The sequence below is a fragment of the Emydura macquarii genome, unplaced genomic scaffold (genome assembly GCF_026122565.2).
Source record: "Emydura macquarii macquarii isolate MOO-44397 ecotype Brisbane River unplaced genomic scaffold, CSIRO-AGI_Emac_v2 contig_1254, whole genome shotgun sequence".
In the NCBI taxonomy this organism is placed as follows: Eukaryota; Metazoa; Chordata; order Testudines; family Chelidae; genus Emydura; species Emydura macquarii.
This window is the reverse complement of record NW_027131391.1, coordinates 3,051,189-3,066,281: the sequence shown is the minus strand read 5'-3', so window position 1 is coordinate 3,066,281 and position 15,093 is coordinate 3,051,189. Positions and strand designations below refer to the sequence as shown.

At 40.0% G+C, this 15,093-nt stretch overlaps 1 protein-coding gene across 6 annotated transcripts in view; it reads right to left on the bottom strand.

The window, feature by feature from the left end:
• The window catches only part of CIT (citron rho-interacting serine/threonine kinase), a 100,002-nt gene that overhangs the window by 56,414 nt on the left and 28,495 nt on the right, over window positions 1-15,093 (bottom strand). For all 6 annotated transcript variants that reach the window (XM_067550110.1, XM_067550111.1, XM_067550115.1 and 3 more), the window contains 6 exons: window positions 14,463-14,582; window positions 12,347-12,517; window positions 12,019-12,072; window positions 11,413-11,466; window positions 6,573-6,713; window positions 6,062-6,187 (listed from right to left, as the gene is read on the bottom strand). In XM_067550110.1, the coding sequence (XP_067406211.1) occupies window positions 6,062-6,187; window positions 6,573-6,713; window positions 11,413-11,466; window positions 12,019-12,072; window positions 12,347-12,517; window positions 14,463-14,582 (666 nt within the window). The remainder of the gene's footprint in view (window positions 1-6,061; window positions 6,188-6,572; window positions 6,714-11,412; window positions 11,467-12,018; window positions 12,073-12,346; window positions 12,518-14,462; window positions 14,583-15,093) is intronic.

The following is a 15,093-nucleotide window of genomic DNA, read 5'->3' as shown; positions in this document are numbered from 1 at the left end:
ATGGATATTTATAAATTGCTTTGAATATGAGAAGCAGGGTGGATAAAAATCATTGATTTTTTTTCTTTTTTTAAATAACAAAATCAGATTTTTTAAAATTTAAATCAGATTTTTATTTATTTATTTATTTATTTTAAAAAATCAGTAAAATAAATTTCTCTCTCGTTTAAAAAATAACGGTTACAATTAAATCTTATCACAAACATGCTTACCCACTTATAGTCTCATAAAAATGAGTTAATGGCTCTAGTCTGTCCAGCCTAACTACCAGCTCTTGCTTCTTGAAAGTTCTGGGCTTTCAGTTTCTGTTTCTCAGCAGACTAAAGTCACACGTGCAAAGACAGACACGGGCTGGATAGGATTGTTGTTGTTCTGTGCTTATGTGATGGTGGAGCTGGGCCAAGCAAGGCAGAGGAGTTAGTTAAGATATGTCTTAAAGACAGAGAGACAAAGGACGGAGGCAGAGTAGAAAGGAACAGTGTGGTGGACTGGAAAGAAAAAGGGAGGACATTCAGTACACACACAGCTTCCCATATTCTCCCCCACTTTTGCCACAGGAAAACTATTATGGCTTCTGGGCATAAGAGAGAGGCATATCTGGGAATATTTTGAAGATATTCCTTCCCTGGGTAAAAAAGAAAAACATGTCAAGTGTAAGCAGTGCAAGAGGAGATGCAGGGCCTAATTGCAAGAATGAAACATCATATTGAAAACTGCTTATTGGGAGAAAATGATGTGGATGAAGATGTGGATATGTCTGAACAACAATATGGATCAACTGGATCAGTCTTAGCTTTTTAGTAATTTGGAATCGGATGTGCACCCTTGCTGGAAAAAATGTAAATGATTAACTGAAAAATAAAGTGAGAAGAACTGAACGATTATTCAAAATCATTTTTGAATTATGTTTCAGGATTCCATTTAAGCATAAGAGACTTTGACTGTCTATCTGCAACAACTTCAGAGTCATCCGTTGGTACTTTTAGCAGCAGTGCTGCAACTAAACGTATTTCAGACAACAGTGTATCAGTAGCAAGCAAAAGATTTCAATCATCCAGTAAAACCAACACCATGGATGCATTTGTAGTAAGGACCAGCAAATACCAACAAGACACCATAAATGAAATATTTGAAATAAATGAATATTTAAAAGAAGTGGCAGTGAAAGCTGTAAAACTGTGAACAAAAATTCAACTGTCACGTGGGCAGTTTTGTCACAGACAATGCTGCAAACATGGCAAAGATGAGAAGATACTTAGAAGAAGAAACGGAAGGATGCTCCTTAATAACATATGGCTGCAGTGCCCATTTAATGTATCTTTTAGCCAAACACTTAAGTACGTCTTCTCCAGGAATAAAATAAAAAGTTGTTGAAGTCGCAAAATACCTCCATAACAACCATTTTGCTTCAGCTTCACTGAAGAGAGCAGGAGGATCCAAACTAATTCTCCCTCAAGATGTTCGATGGAATTCTGTGGTTGATTATTTTGAATAATTTATTAAGAATTGGCCTATTCTCAGAAAACTTTGTGAAGAAAACGGTGATAAAATAGATGGAAGTATCTTATCCAAAGCATCTAAAACATTGGATTAAAGAGGCTATGTATCCATAGCCTTAAACAAATTTCAGAGAAATTGTTGCTGCATTGTTGATGCTGTTGAAATTTGGAATGCACTTCAAGAGACATTGAAGAAAGAAATACCTTACCAAAAAGTTAAACTGCAGGCAATAAAGAAGCGAATGGATCAAGCACTAACTCCACCTCATTTTCTTGCAAACATTCTCAACCCCACATATAAAGGTAGATGCCTAACTTCTGAAGAAGATGATGCCGCCATGGCATGGGCATCTCAAAATCACTCCTCAGTTATGCCAGTCATAATAAATTTCAGGGCGGGAGCAGAACCATTTAAACAGTACATGTTTACTGATGATGTTTTGAACAAAGTCACTCCCCTGAGAATTGGTGGAAATCATTAGCCAGGCACCTTGAAACAGAATTCCTTCAGTTGCTAAGCCAACTTTTCACAGCAGTAGCTTCAAAGCTAAGAAATTGACTGGGAGTTGAAAAAGCAGGAAAACTCATTTTTCTGTTTCAGTCTATGAATAAAAATGGCGGTGGGAGTGGGGAAGATGAAAGGGTAGTTGTAGAAATGTTAAGGACAGCGTACATTTAGTGTTGTGATGACTTATCTGTTGGAGTTAATAAAATTTGAAAATTAAAAAAAAAAAAAAAAAGTTTAAGAACAGCCATCAGCCAGCAACTCAGGAGACTGCTGCGATTGCAAATGTGAAATATTTATGTAACATTTAAGATTTAGTTTAATAAAATATAAGTGTTATTGTGTTTGTGTGTGTGATTCAGTTCTTACCATTCCTAACGTACTGCTGCTGCATCTACAGCTTGACACAGGTAATGAGTATTATGTACTATTTCCTAAATTAATAAAACTCAAGTTATCTAAAAAGTTACACAAAGCATATCCTCCTAGATATTGTAAAATGCTGTATTGAGTTGTAAATTAACATGTTTTAGTGATCAGATTTGCATCATTGTTTAAGAAATATGTGAAGTATCATCAGTGGGAAACAATTTAAATCAATGATTTTCTTTTGGTGATTTAAATCAATGATTTAAAAATCGCCTTGATTTAAATCAATCCACCCTGATGAGAAGTGCTGTATAAGTTAACATTAGGTGGCAACATAATATTTTTATCCTCATTTTATCCTCACAATGGTGAAGGAATGTAAGTCTCACAAAGTACAGCCTTAAATAAGTTAAGCAGCCCTGTGTCTCACAAGTAAACCAGTTTGGTAGATGGGAGAATTTTTGTTCTCTGAAGTTAGTCTTTAAGGTGGAGCTACAGTCTCCTTTCCTGAGGCTTGCTTTCAATAGGTGGGACATCAGAGAACATTATTCTCCTTCATGGCCAGGTTTGCCATTCCAACAGTTTCTGCAGCACAGGAGGCAGGTCCAAACTCATCAAGCCCTGGAAAGGGAGTTGATTGCTATTTAACCAAGCTCCAGTTTTGTGATTCTTCCAGTTCTCCTACCTGCCTTCCAATCTAAATGGCACAGGAAAATTCCCTGATATTTCTCAAGTTGGCACACATGCATTTCTATCCTCTGATCTTTCTTTCTCTTATCTCAGGAAACCACCTTGGGAGCACACAAAGTTTCCTTTGATCCATTCATAGCATCAGTCCTCCACCACACAGGCTACAAAAATGGAGCGAAAGCCCACCAAAAAGCAGTCATATAGAAGGAATCTGAAGCATTTAGTACCTTAAACTGCCACATGGAAGGAGCATTACTGTTTTCTTCAGTTGGAAAATGTCTTCTGGTACCAAGAGGCCAATTTGGCTTTCATAGAGTCCACACAATATAGGTCTTAACAGTGAAGCACACAACCAGGTCAGCAGCAGCTTCAGAGTTACCACCACCAGGGTACTCAGGCTAAAGCAGAGTGGCCCTCTGAATATGGGCACAGAAGTGTAGTCTCTTATTTCAGATAATCTTCTCCAGCAGTTCCTATTCAGCACCCCCCTATCCAATCCCTGCCTTTTATTCACCTGTACTCCCAAGCAGCAAAGGATAAATTGCTCTTTATTTTTTATAACTCAGAACCTGGGCATTTCTTTCCTGTGGCTTTCTTCATGTATAAGTAGACCAGCAGGCCACCTCAAGTACAACCAGAAGAGTTCACTCCTTCAGAGAAAGCCATCATCCATGTCTTCTGAAGATTCACTGCCTGGCTCTCTTCCACTGTTTCCTCAAAACTAGAAGAGACCATGCCTGTTCCTACATTTTCACCCATCCTCTTCTCCCATCCCTCCCAAGAACGTGTTCATCAGAGTCCCTATAAAAAAATCCCAAAATGCCCAATGCCAGCTATCTCATGGGATTAAGGAGTCTTCAGACAAAGGTATGTATATCTGACTCAGCCCACCACCTCAGACACTCTGCCACTGAAATAGATATCACAGAAAAGGCCCCTCTCCACTACAGGCACATGCCAACAGAATGAAAGTCCACATCTGACCTATCTTCAGACTTATGTCTTTTGCCAGTCATCTTCTCACCAGGAGAAATATAAGGCATTTATGGTTAAAGAAAAAACTAGGAAAAAAAAATCTCCCCTTCCTCAGAGGAGTGCAGATCTCACCATTTTGTAGAGTAAAAACTCCAAACACCATAAAAAGAAACCCTCTAACTCAAATCACCAAACAACAACTTCATTTTCTCTTTTGCCCTCCAAAGAGGGCTAACTCTTCAAGTCAGAACTGGAGGGACCTAACAAAGAGACCACTGAGACCCCAGACCTGCTTGTCTTAGTGTTAGATAAGGGCATTATGATCCCCAATATTCTGTGTAAACCTGGAGAAACTACAGATCCAAAACAAGACCCATGGAACAGTGAAACAATATTTCTACATTCCCTTCCTCTTTTTCATGCAGAATGATCACATTCAAACAAAAATGCCCAACTGCATACAAGAGACTTATGAAACAAGTCACAAAGTATTAACACTGTCTCTGAATATAAAGCTGGCTGTGTACTCATCCAAGCAGTGGTCTTCCACTTACCATACCCTGATGCTGAAAGAAAGAACATTGGCCAGGGACTTATTCTATCTTCTTTAGGATGCTCAAGTGTTCTGATCCTGAAACCCAACTATGAAGCTATTTCTCAGAACAATTATGGATCACCTATCAACTTCAGGTAAGGTTATTTATACATTCCCATTGGGCCTTCACATAGGGTATTTCTCAAGTTCTTCTACAGACAGGAATACTACCACCTGTCCAAGGATATTTTTAACATATTAGTTGTCCTGGTAGTAGCCCCAGAGAAACTGAATGAGGGGAATAAAGAAAGGCAATATCTAGGCCTTTTCTAGATAACAATCTCATCTGAGACCTCCATTCAAGCTAAAAGTAGCCAACATCATCAAATATGTGACCCCTTTCCTCCAACAACATGTTTTTAATCAGCTCTCCTTCAGGCTAGCACAGCTATTATAAACTCACTGATGGAATGAGGAACCTGGCTATTAAGGGGAGGATAAATATGTACTATCCTGTTCTCTCTTCTCCAAAAATGAGTCAAAGGTTTGCCATTCCACCTCTCCTTTGGTGGGAAATAATTTTTAATTTTCAATATATCTTTTGGGTCTCCTTCAGGCACTGTAGAAAGGTAATTTAATGAAAAATAGTTGATAAACTCAACTACCAGGAAAGATGTGTGTAAAATATGAGCGGGAGGGAGGGGAAGGAATAGTAAAGGGCATAGTGAAACCACTTCCCTGTGATTGACAGGTCTGGATCTTACATCCTATGCTGCAGAAGGAAACCCACTATTTGAATGGCAGAACTCAGCAGAGAAGCACACATTTATTTATCTGCCTCATCACAAGACAATGGCTTCCTCCCACAGGGAGGTAGAAGTACAAGTACCACCCTATGTTTGGTTCCCTTTAAACTAAGTTAACCAAAACGACTTAACAGATCTAACAACAAGAGAAATAAGAAATTGCCAACTATAGTGGGGAAGGTATGTGGGTGAGAATGGATTTCTGACAAATATTTTCAGAGAAAAACAGTTTTGATTATTAATGTTGTTCTTCTGCAAAATGTAAGCATTTGGAATAGATCTGAACTCAGACTAAACTGAAAAGGATTTCAAAGCTAAACATTAATAATTGTTACACAACCCAGCACTGAACATTAAGAAGGTTAATGCTTTTGAAACATGAATTACATACTAGTGAGTTAATACAATTAAGTTGGCAAATCTCCTATTGGGGCAACTGGGATTTTAAAAGAGTCATTTGGTAAGAGATCATAGAATCATAGATGCTAGGAGTTAGTTTATAACTAACATTGCAGACAACAGAATTTGTGCATTGAAGTTTTTTCCAAACATAAAATTTATACAATATCCAATTCCCTTATTCAACAACTCCCACCCTATCTTATGTAGATCTATGTCCTTTCTTCCCACTCCACTGTGGCATACTCCATTCCCTTTATCTTTCATTTTCATCCTTGCTCACCATAATTTTGTCTGCCATCTGCTGAATCTGCTGAGATTTAGTCTGAATATCTTCCTTTAGTCGGTTTTCTCTGCGTTCCACAGTCTCTAATCTCTTCACTTGATTCTCCAGAGAATGGCGCCGTTCCTGCAGAGCAATTATGAACTGCCATTTAGGCTAAACAAGTTTTAATTATCAGACAGCAGTGAGCAGGCACAAGAAAAAGTCAGCTGAAGCCATCAGCATGTGGTCCTCTTCTGCATCCGAAATCATCCCCACTCCCAAAGACTTACCCTAGTCACATGTTCATGTTGAATCCAGATGGAAACCACCACCAAAAAAACCTCCCAGTAAGTTTTCTTCAGAGAAATACATTTATAAAAATGAAAAAAATCAATTGCTATTTTCTAATCTCTCTCTTCTGACAAGCTGTTACAGGGATCCTGGCCATTCAATGTTCTCCAAGTAGGGGTTTCTAAGCCCAGTTACATCCTATTGACTAGTCCAGTGTAGCCAATAATTCTCTGCTCACCTCTGCTTCAAGCAGTTTCTTTTTCATGCCTTCATTAGAGTCTTCCCGATTCTGCAATTTCTCCAACTCTTTCTCTGCTCTCTCCTTTGCTTGACGGATATTCTGAAGAAGTTCAGTTGCCTCAGAACTCGCTTTCACAGCCTAAAATAAGGGGGTGGGAAATCAGTAAAGGTTAGTACAGAGTCACACACACAAAAAGTCTTAACAGTAACAGATGCAGGTACAATATGATAGTAACCTCAGATGTTCAGCATTATGAATAAAATATTTGTAAAAGCCTGACCTGGCAGCCTAGAATTAGCACATCATGCAACTATGTGAAGGAATATTTCATTAGGCTGGCTGGTTGATGTTCAGTGGCCTTAAACTCTATGAATTCAAGTTCAAATCTCTACTCCATACTTCACTTCTGCTGTTGCAAATGTTGGAAAGAGCACGAGAGAAGGAGAACAACGACAGGTCTGTTGTGCTGTACCAATAGCTTCTACTCTGCTTGCACTAGAGCTCAAGCTTAGTCCACAAATTTAGCCTAATCCCTTCAAATAGGATTCATGGGTGTATTTCTGTTAAAGTGCTGAGAGAACATTGTGTTGAGCCAGATCATTTCTTGGACAGAATGAGATAGCAATGGTGAAAACTGGTGGGCTTCTTGAAAGACTGAGATGAAAGTGACACCCTCATATTGTTGTGATCTCAATGTTCACCCTCCAGATTCATTATCCTTAAGGAAGCCAAAATGCCAGGCAGACTAGTTGGGGGGATGGGGTTGAGATGTTCCCAGACGGGCATGAAGTGGCTAGCTCTCTCCTCTCCCCAAAGAGAACCACCATTAGCAATGTATTAGCTGGTATAGTGTTTTCTCACATACAGCCCTTTTGGGTGCACTGGTATTTCAGTGCTCACTAAAATGACAGACTGACAGCACTAATTACAGCAAGGTAGGTACTGTGCATACTTCCTCCAGATGCTAATGTATCTTGTTGTTGTTCATCCTTCAGGTTTCAAGCCAGCAGGGGAGGATTACATTCAATGAAGGGGCTTGACCACTTCCTAAGGAAAACTAGATGGGATGGCAGGAAATGTTGGGGATAGCAAGCTTTTAGGAGAGTGCTCAGCTATCTGAAAAGGTTGAATTTAATGAGGAAAAGGAGTTATTGGAAAGGCTATGGGTTGTTATTGTTTTTTAAACAGTCTTTCATAATTAATGCTCATGAAATATGCCAGTTTGACATACATGGAAAATGAATTCCTCTATCCACAGAATAAGCATAGCATAGGAAAGTGGCGATATAAGCTCCCTTTTATTACCTCACTAATGTGATTTAAATTGCCTTGATTTAAATCAACCCATCTGCTGTACACCCCAGGTTTTGCATACATACATACAGAGTTTACAATACTATGGCTTTGTAGACCTTCAGTTTTGTTTGTTGACTGATGCCTCTGCGCTCCCACATATTTCCACATAATCTGCCAAAGGCCACACTTGCTTTGGAAATTCTGGCATTGATTTCATCATCGATGTGAACTGCACGTGAGAGTGTACTGCCAAGGCAGGTGAACTTGTCTACTGCCTGGAGGGTTTGGCACTCACTGTGATAGTAGGCTCTATGTAAGGCTTTCCTGGTGCAGGCTGATGCATCACTTTTGTCTTCTTGATGTTGATTGTGAAACCAAAGTTGTCACAGGATGAAGAGAAATAATCCATACTCTGCTGCATGTCAGACTCAGATTTGGTATTCAAAGAACAGTCATCAGCAAACAGAAAATCATGAACAGTCACTTCCGGTGCCTTCATCTTCTCCTGTAGTCTCCTCAAATTGAAGAGCTTGCTATCAGTCCGATATCTGATGCCAATCCTGGTGTCACAGTCATAAAACACATCTGTAATCATGACAGAGAACATACAGAAGGAGGTTGGGGCCAACACACAACCCTGCTTGACTCCATTGGTGACCGGAAATGGTTCAGATAACTCACCATTGTCCACAATGTGAACAAGCATGCCATCATGCAATTGCCAAACCATTGCAATGAATTTCTCTGGGCAACCAAATTTTGCCATGATGTTCTAAAGGCCGTCCCAACTGACTGTATCAAATTCTTTTGTTGGGTCGATGAAAGTCATGTACAGGTTGGAGCTTTGTTCGTGGCATTTCTCTTGAAGTTGACAAGCTGCAAATATCACCATGTCTATAGTCCCACACCCTTTCATGAAGCCACATTGACTCTTAGGGAGGAGCCCTTGTTCAATGTGTTGCACAAGGCGATTCAGCAGAATACTGGCAAGAATTTTGCCAGCTATTAACAACAAGGAGATGCCCCAATATTGTTACAGGTTTATCTGTTGCCTTTCCGCTTGTACAAGTGGACAATGGATGCATCCTTGTACTCCTGGGGTATAGTTCCTTGAGTCCACATTGGCTGGAAAAATTCAGTCAGTTTCAGAGCCATGTGCAAGCCTCTGGCCTTATAGACTTTTCTGCTGCTATAGCATCTGCTGCCGGTGATTGACCTGCTGTCAAATGGCAAAGCGCTTTCGCAGTTTCAGTCAGCGTTGGGGGATCAGCAAGAGATATGTTGATATCAATTGGAGCACTAATCACTAATAGATGATTGTTGATTGAGGATGCTGTTAAAGTGTTCTGCCCATCTTTGCAGTATCTTTTCTTTGTCAGTGAGTAGTGTGGTGCCATTAGCATTCAATATTGGAGATGTTCCTGATGATCGTAGCCTGTAGATCAGTGGTTCCCAACCTGTGGCCCATGGGGTCTTTCAAAGTTGCCTGCCGCTCCCCTCCCATTGGCTGCAGAAGGTAGCTGTTGCCTAAGGATCCAGGCAGAGCACGTTGCTGCGGGGCTACACGACTGGTGCAGGATCCTTGCTGCAGCCAAGGGGATGAGAGATCAGCGCTCCACTCCCCCTGGCTATAGCGGGGAGCATGGCAAAGTGCTCCACTGGGTCCATAGGTGCTGGGGTCGCTGCTGGAGCCAGAGGGAAGGAAGTAGTGATCTCCCATCCCTCTGGCTGCACAAGGGAGACACTGCTTAGGGACCCAGGTGGTGCGCACAGGGCTACATGACACATGCCGTTTCCCTGCTGCAGCCAGCGGGACTGGAGATCAGCGAGGAGGCAGCCTCCTTGCTGAACTCCTTCCGTCTGGCTGCAGTGGAGAAAAGGAAGGCTGCTGGCAGAGACTGATGACCCTGCAGAGTTGTAAAAATGATATCAGTGGCCCTCAATCCAAAAAGGTTGGGAACCATTGCTGTTGATTGTCCGCAGAGCATCATAGAAGTCCTTCATGTTATTCCTATCTGCATAGGACTGAATCTCATCTGCCTTGTTGCTCAGCTATGAGTTTTGGATCTCTCTAAGTTTGCATTGGACAGTCCTCGATGTTATTGAAGGCTGCCTTTTTAGATGTTGAAGTGCTGTCTTCTAAACAGGCCTCATAGGGAGACTATTGAATGAGAAACATCGGCTCTATGTCAGTATTGTTTTCATCACACCAATCTTGATGTTTACATGTTATGGAACCAAGGGTATTGGATGCAACCAAGTACACAGAGTCTCTAAAGGATGCCCAGTTTTTCTCGATGTTATTAGAGTTTGCATCAATTGTTCGAGGTTGGTCAAGCAATTCTTCAACAAAAGCCTGCTTCAGTCTCCTGTTTCAATTTGGAGACATTAACCTTTTTGGATGCTTTTTTACCTTGTGGTCACATCTACTAGGACATATCCGGTTATTCAGCTTGGAAACTATGAGCCTGTGATCAGTCCAGCATTCTGCACTTCTCATGGCCTTTGTCACTAACATCCTGTCTGTCTCTCTCCTGATGATGACAGTCAATGAGATTCCAGTGTTTGGACCGCAGATCTTCTTGCAGTTTGACAAGTGGAAAACTGCATTGGTGATGAGGAGATCATGTTCAGCACATTTCCTTAGCAGGAAATTTTTGTTGTTGTTGCATTTCCCAAGGCCATTTTTTCCCATGATGCCTGGCCATGTCTGGTAATCTGTGTCAACTCTAGCATTGAAGTCACCAAGGATGATGAGCTTGTCTGCCTTCAGCACTTCTGCAATAAGAGACCCAGGTCTTTGTAAAATTTGTCCTTAATCACACCCGGGTTGGTCATCGTGGATGCAGAGGCATTGATGATAGTTGCACATCTTTTCCCAAAAGCGGGAGTGTCAGTAGCATGAATCTATCATTCACACCCTTTGGGAAATTTGTACGCTTGCTAACTAGCTGTGGTTTGATGGCAAACCTAACACCAGCTTCACATAACAAACATAGCCTGACTTGTCTTCTAATGTATCTTAGTCCTGTCATGAACCCCTATCATTCCACTGTTTGACCTATCGACAGAGTAGAGATTGCTAATTGAGAAGTGATTGTATGATTAATACCATAGTACACTGGGAGAGTAAACCAAGACCAAAATACATTTCAATACTGAACTAGCAAGACATGAACCCAGATCTCCCGAAATGAAAGGTTAGGATAGCATGTTATATGCTGTACGCCCATGCTGGCCTTTTAAATTAGAATTTCTATTCACTATTCCTGTTCTGACTCAGCTTCATTTGTAAAAATAAACACTGACGACACATTTCAAGAGCAGATAGCATATTGAGAATTCTGATTTCAGATACCAGTTCCCACCCCCACTTTCTCCCTCTGACATACCCCCTTGCTGTGACTAATTCTATTTTTTGATTATAAAACAGCGCACCTCTCCCCTGCATTAGGGTTTTGCTGGAAAGCCTTGTGAAGGAGATTTAATGTATAGATTGATTATTCCTGTGAAAAATTCACCAACCCCACCCTAACTTTACCTTTGCCAGCTTCTCTTGCAGCTCCTGGATCTTGATCTGCTGCTCTGCATTGATCTACAGTTAAATGCAAGAAAGAAAAAATTAATGGAAGAATCCTACACCATGTCTGCCGTACTTGTGATACCATATTTATTTTAGTCTCACTTCCCAGAATCTTGTTTCTCACTAGAATTCCAACCTGCCAAATGGTCCAGTGCATTCCTGCTCCTAATTTCCTCTAGACCATTTGCCATATTTCTGTCACTAAATAAAATCACTTTGACATAGCATGCAGAAATAAATACATTTATTTTTCAGAATAATCGTATTTGTCATTTGCCATTCTGTATTCATAATGATACATAAAGGTTTTTTCTTTTAACCCAAGTCCAGCACAGATTACACATAACAGCTTGTCTTGGCGTAGCTACTGTACAAGTTCAGTTGACAACAGACTGACCAGTCACAGCTTTAAATCAAATCACACAGAACAGTCAGTCCCACAAAGAAAAAGGATGGAAGTCTGTTCATACCACTGACAATCTATGGATGTTCTAGGTTTCTGCCAGTGATAACATACTTGGACAGAATCAGGCAGCAAACTCCACTGACACTTATGGAGCATACCTTCTCCAGTTTGGAATACAGCTCTCCTACTTCAGTTTTCCCATGGTCTTTAGCCTATAATGTAAAAATATAATGTATAAGTCTGAAAAAAAGTTTTAGGACCTTGGACTTCACCCAGAATCATAACCTCAAGTAGTTTGAACATAAACAGCTTTACAGGGAATAAATGAAATTGTTCCAACTATACACCTGATACAAAATGGCTTCCAGCTGTACAACCTGTACCACACTTCCAAGGACTTGTATGCAAATGCTCATTTATAAATCCGGGCAACACACTAGAGAGACTAGGAGTGTACAAATACCTTTCCCAGCGAGTCTTCATTACCTTCTGTAGTTTGTTGTGACATTCAGTAGCTTTACGTTTGAATTCTTCAGCTGCCGATCGAGATTCTCTTAACTCTGATTCATAGAGGTCACTACGTCTACGAGCTGAAATAAGATCCTCTTCTAACTGATTCATCATCAACCTCATCTCTTCCACCTGGGCTTGATACTCCTGGGAAGGAAAAGGGATGTCACATTTTGGAAAGCACAGAGGAAACAGAGTGGCAAACAGTACGACAGTACCTCTATGGAATAGACAGAAAGCAGACAAAGTATGTGAAGAGAGGACAAAAACAAAATAAAAGGGTGAGAGCCAGACAGAATACAGTATCAATTCCCTTCTGGCTTGTGTCTTCCATGACAAAGAACCAATAAGCCATTACTTCAAAGAAGATATGAAAGGTAACCAAAAATATTTATTCTGAGAGGTTTCCACAGCAGAAACACACCCATGGTTTTTTAAATAAATGAAGTACTTATAGGTTATTTATTTCTCTCCCTGAAGGTTATTGGTCTACATAGATATATGCTTCTATACCCAAACTGATACTGAATCTAAGGCATTGCCCTAAAATATCAAATACTTGAACTTATCCTTGTGGGATTTGCCATTGTTGTTAACAATATCACCAACACGATTCTTCCCAAGCATGGCTTTTTTTTTTTAGGGTTTTCCCGGAAGGATCTCCCTCCTCTGTCTCAGACCCTAAATTTCCTTTGCCTGAAAGAAATGCTGCAACCCCACTTATTTGCCAAGATTGGCCTGCTAGCATGAGTGAGCAGAAATTACACTATATGTTTATGCAGTGTTCTAGCACCTGAGCTCAAGGTAGCTCAGAGGAACACTGTAGTAGGTTCTAGGGTCTTAGACACAACTCCTTTTGGTGACCTAAATAGTACCTTATGAATTTTACCCAAAGTCTAAGTTAAAAGATGTTGAGTTTAAATCATGTTGGGATGCAAGTTTTATTAAAATTCTTATTTTTCCTCTTTGTCAAATAAGTTCATACATTTTCAAAATCTAATTCTATATTCTATTCTAAAACAACTCTATTAATGAAGCAACAGCAGTCAAAGTGAACACTGGCATTTTCCAAAATGACCAGCAAAATGAATATTTGACATGTATATATGGTTCTGTCGTATTCTGAAGGTTGTATCTGCACTTCATTAAATTTTGCATGATAGCTCTTTTCTGGAGACTTATTACCAAGGGTTCTACACACACAAGTCTCACACACTAAGACATTACTCAGTTAATGTTTGTAAAGTGCTTTGAAGATGAAAAGCATTAAATGATTGCCAACTATTGTTTGAACTCCACAGCAAATTTCAATTTCTTCTTCTCAGTATAATGTGTTTCCATTACACCATAGAATTTAATGGGTTCTCTGTGGTAGACTATTTTTAATCTTAAAATTGCCCAACATTATTTGTTGTATTTATCATTTAAGCTCCCACTCCACTCCCAGTAAAGCAAGTTTACAGAATAATTTTTATCACTTTTCTGAAGGAAAAAATTATCTGAACAAACATCTTCTTTGCAAAAGAAAGCTAAGTTAGAAAAAGACCAATTCAGTGATATAGGCAGTATTTCAAAAAAGAGCCATGTTCAAAGATGAGCAAATACTTAAAATGGTCAAATTAAAACAAGATATGGGTTAATGTGGCCCTCCCCCAATTCAGAACTTCCATGTCAGGACTCAAACTCTAGATGAGAGCAACTTTAACCCTTGTTAACTTGTGTACCCTGACTGTTTAAAATGGATATTCCTTTTCCAACATGGCAGTTTCCCAAAATATTGCAACTTTCACCTAATTTGGTTTTTTAAACAAAGATTTCATTTGATCAACTTGATGGACTGCAAAGATATTGGACGGTTTGAGAGCATGCATGTTTGCATGCATGTGCATATGCATGTGCGCGCACGCACGCACGCACCCTAAGTTTGTTCTTAGGTACTTTTTAAGGAACTCTTCCCACTCACCACACACACTCCTGCTCCCTCCCCCCCCGGCACCACACCAATATAAAACACATTCCTGGCACCAAAAATGGGTAATACAAGCAGTACAGTTCTACTGTCAATTATTCTGCTCCCAAGAAGTAGTTATACCTGTTCTTTGATCTCCTGCAGTTTTCGGCTCTGCTCTCTGATATCATGAAGAAGTTGTAGGGCCTTGTCATCCTCCTGAGAAACCTCCATCCGTGCCTGTTCCAGACTTCGCTTTAAGCTCTGCAGAAAGCAATATGTTCAATGCATAGACTCTTTGCACACTACTCTATAAGAAATATTCTCAGCTAAAGGAACAAAAAGCTTCCCAAATAATCTGAGACAACATAAATTAAGACACCAATGAAGAAAACTTGCAAATTCACTGCTACTGAACTTCAATTTTTGCAGCTAGGTAAAAGCAGTATACTTACAATCTATTGCGCAGAGAGCTTAGTTCAAACCCTACGCTTGTAGACCAGATTTGGAGTCAAAGAACACACGAGTAAGACTTCTTAGCGACATTAAACATCCATCCTTTAGCACTATTTATTCACATCTCTAGCACTGGCCCCCACTTGATGTTACTATTACTACCACAACTGGCCATTTTTCTCCCCGCTGTTAAACTCTGTTAAGTCCTTTACTCTTTCTCAAACTTAAAAAAGAAAAGGGCAGCACTATTGTTTCGGGGTTCGGGCAAAACCTTTGCTTAAAAACTTCAAGTTAGACGCTCCTGTCACCTACTTAATGT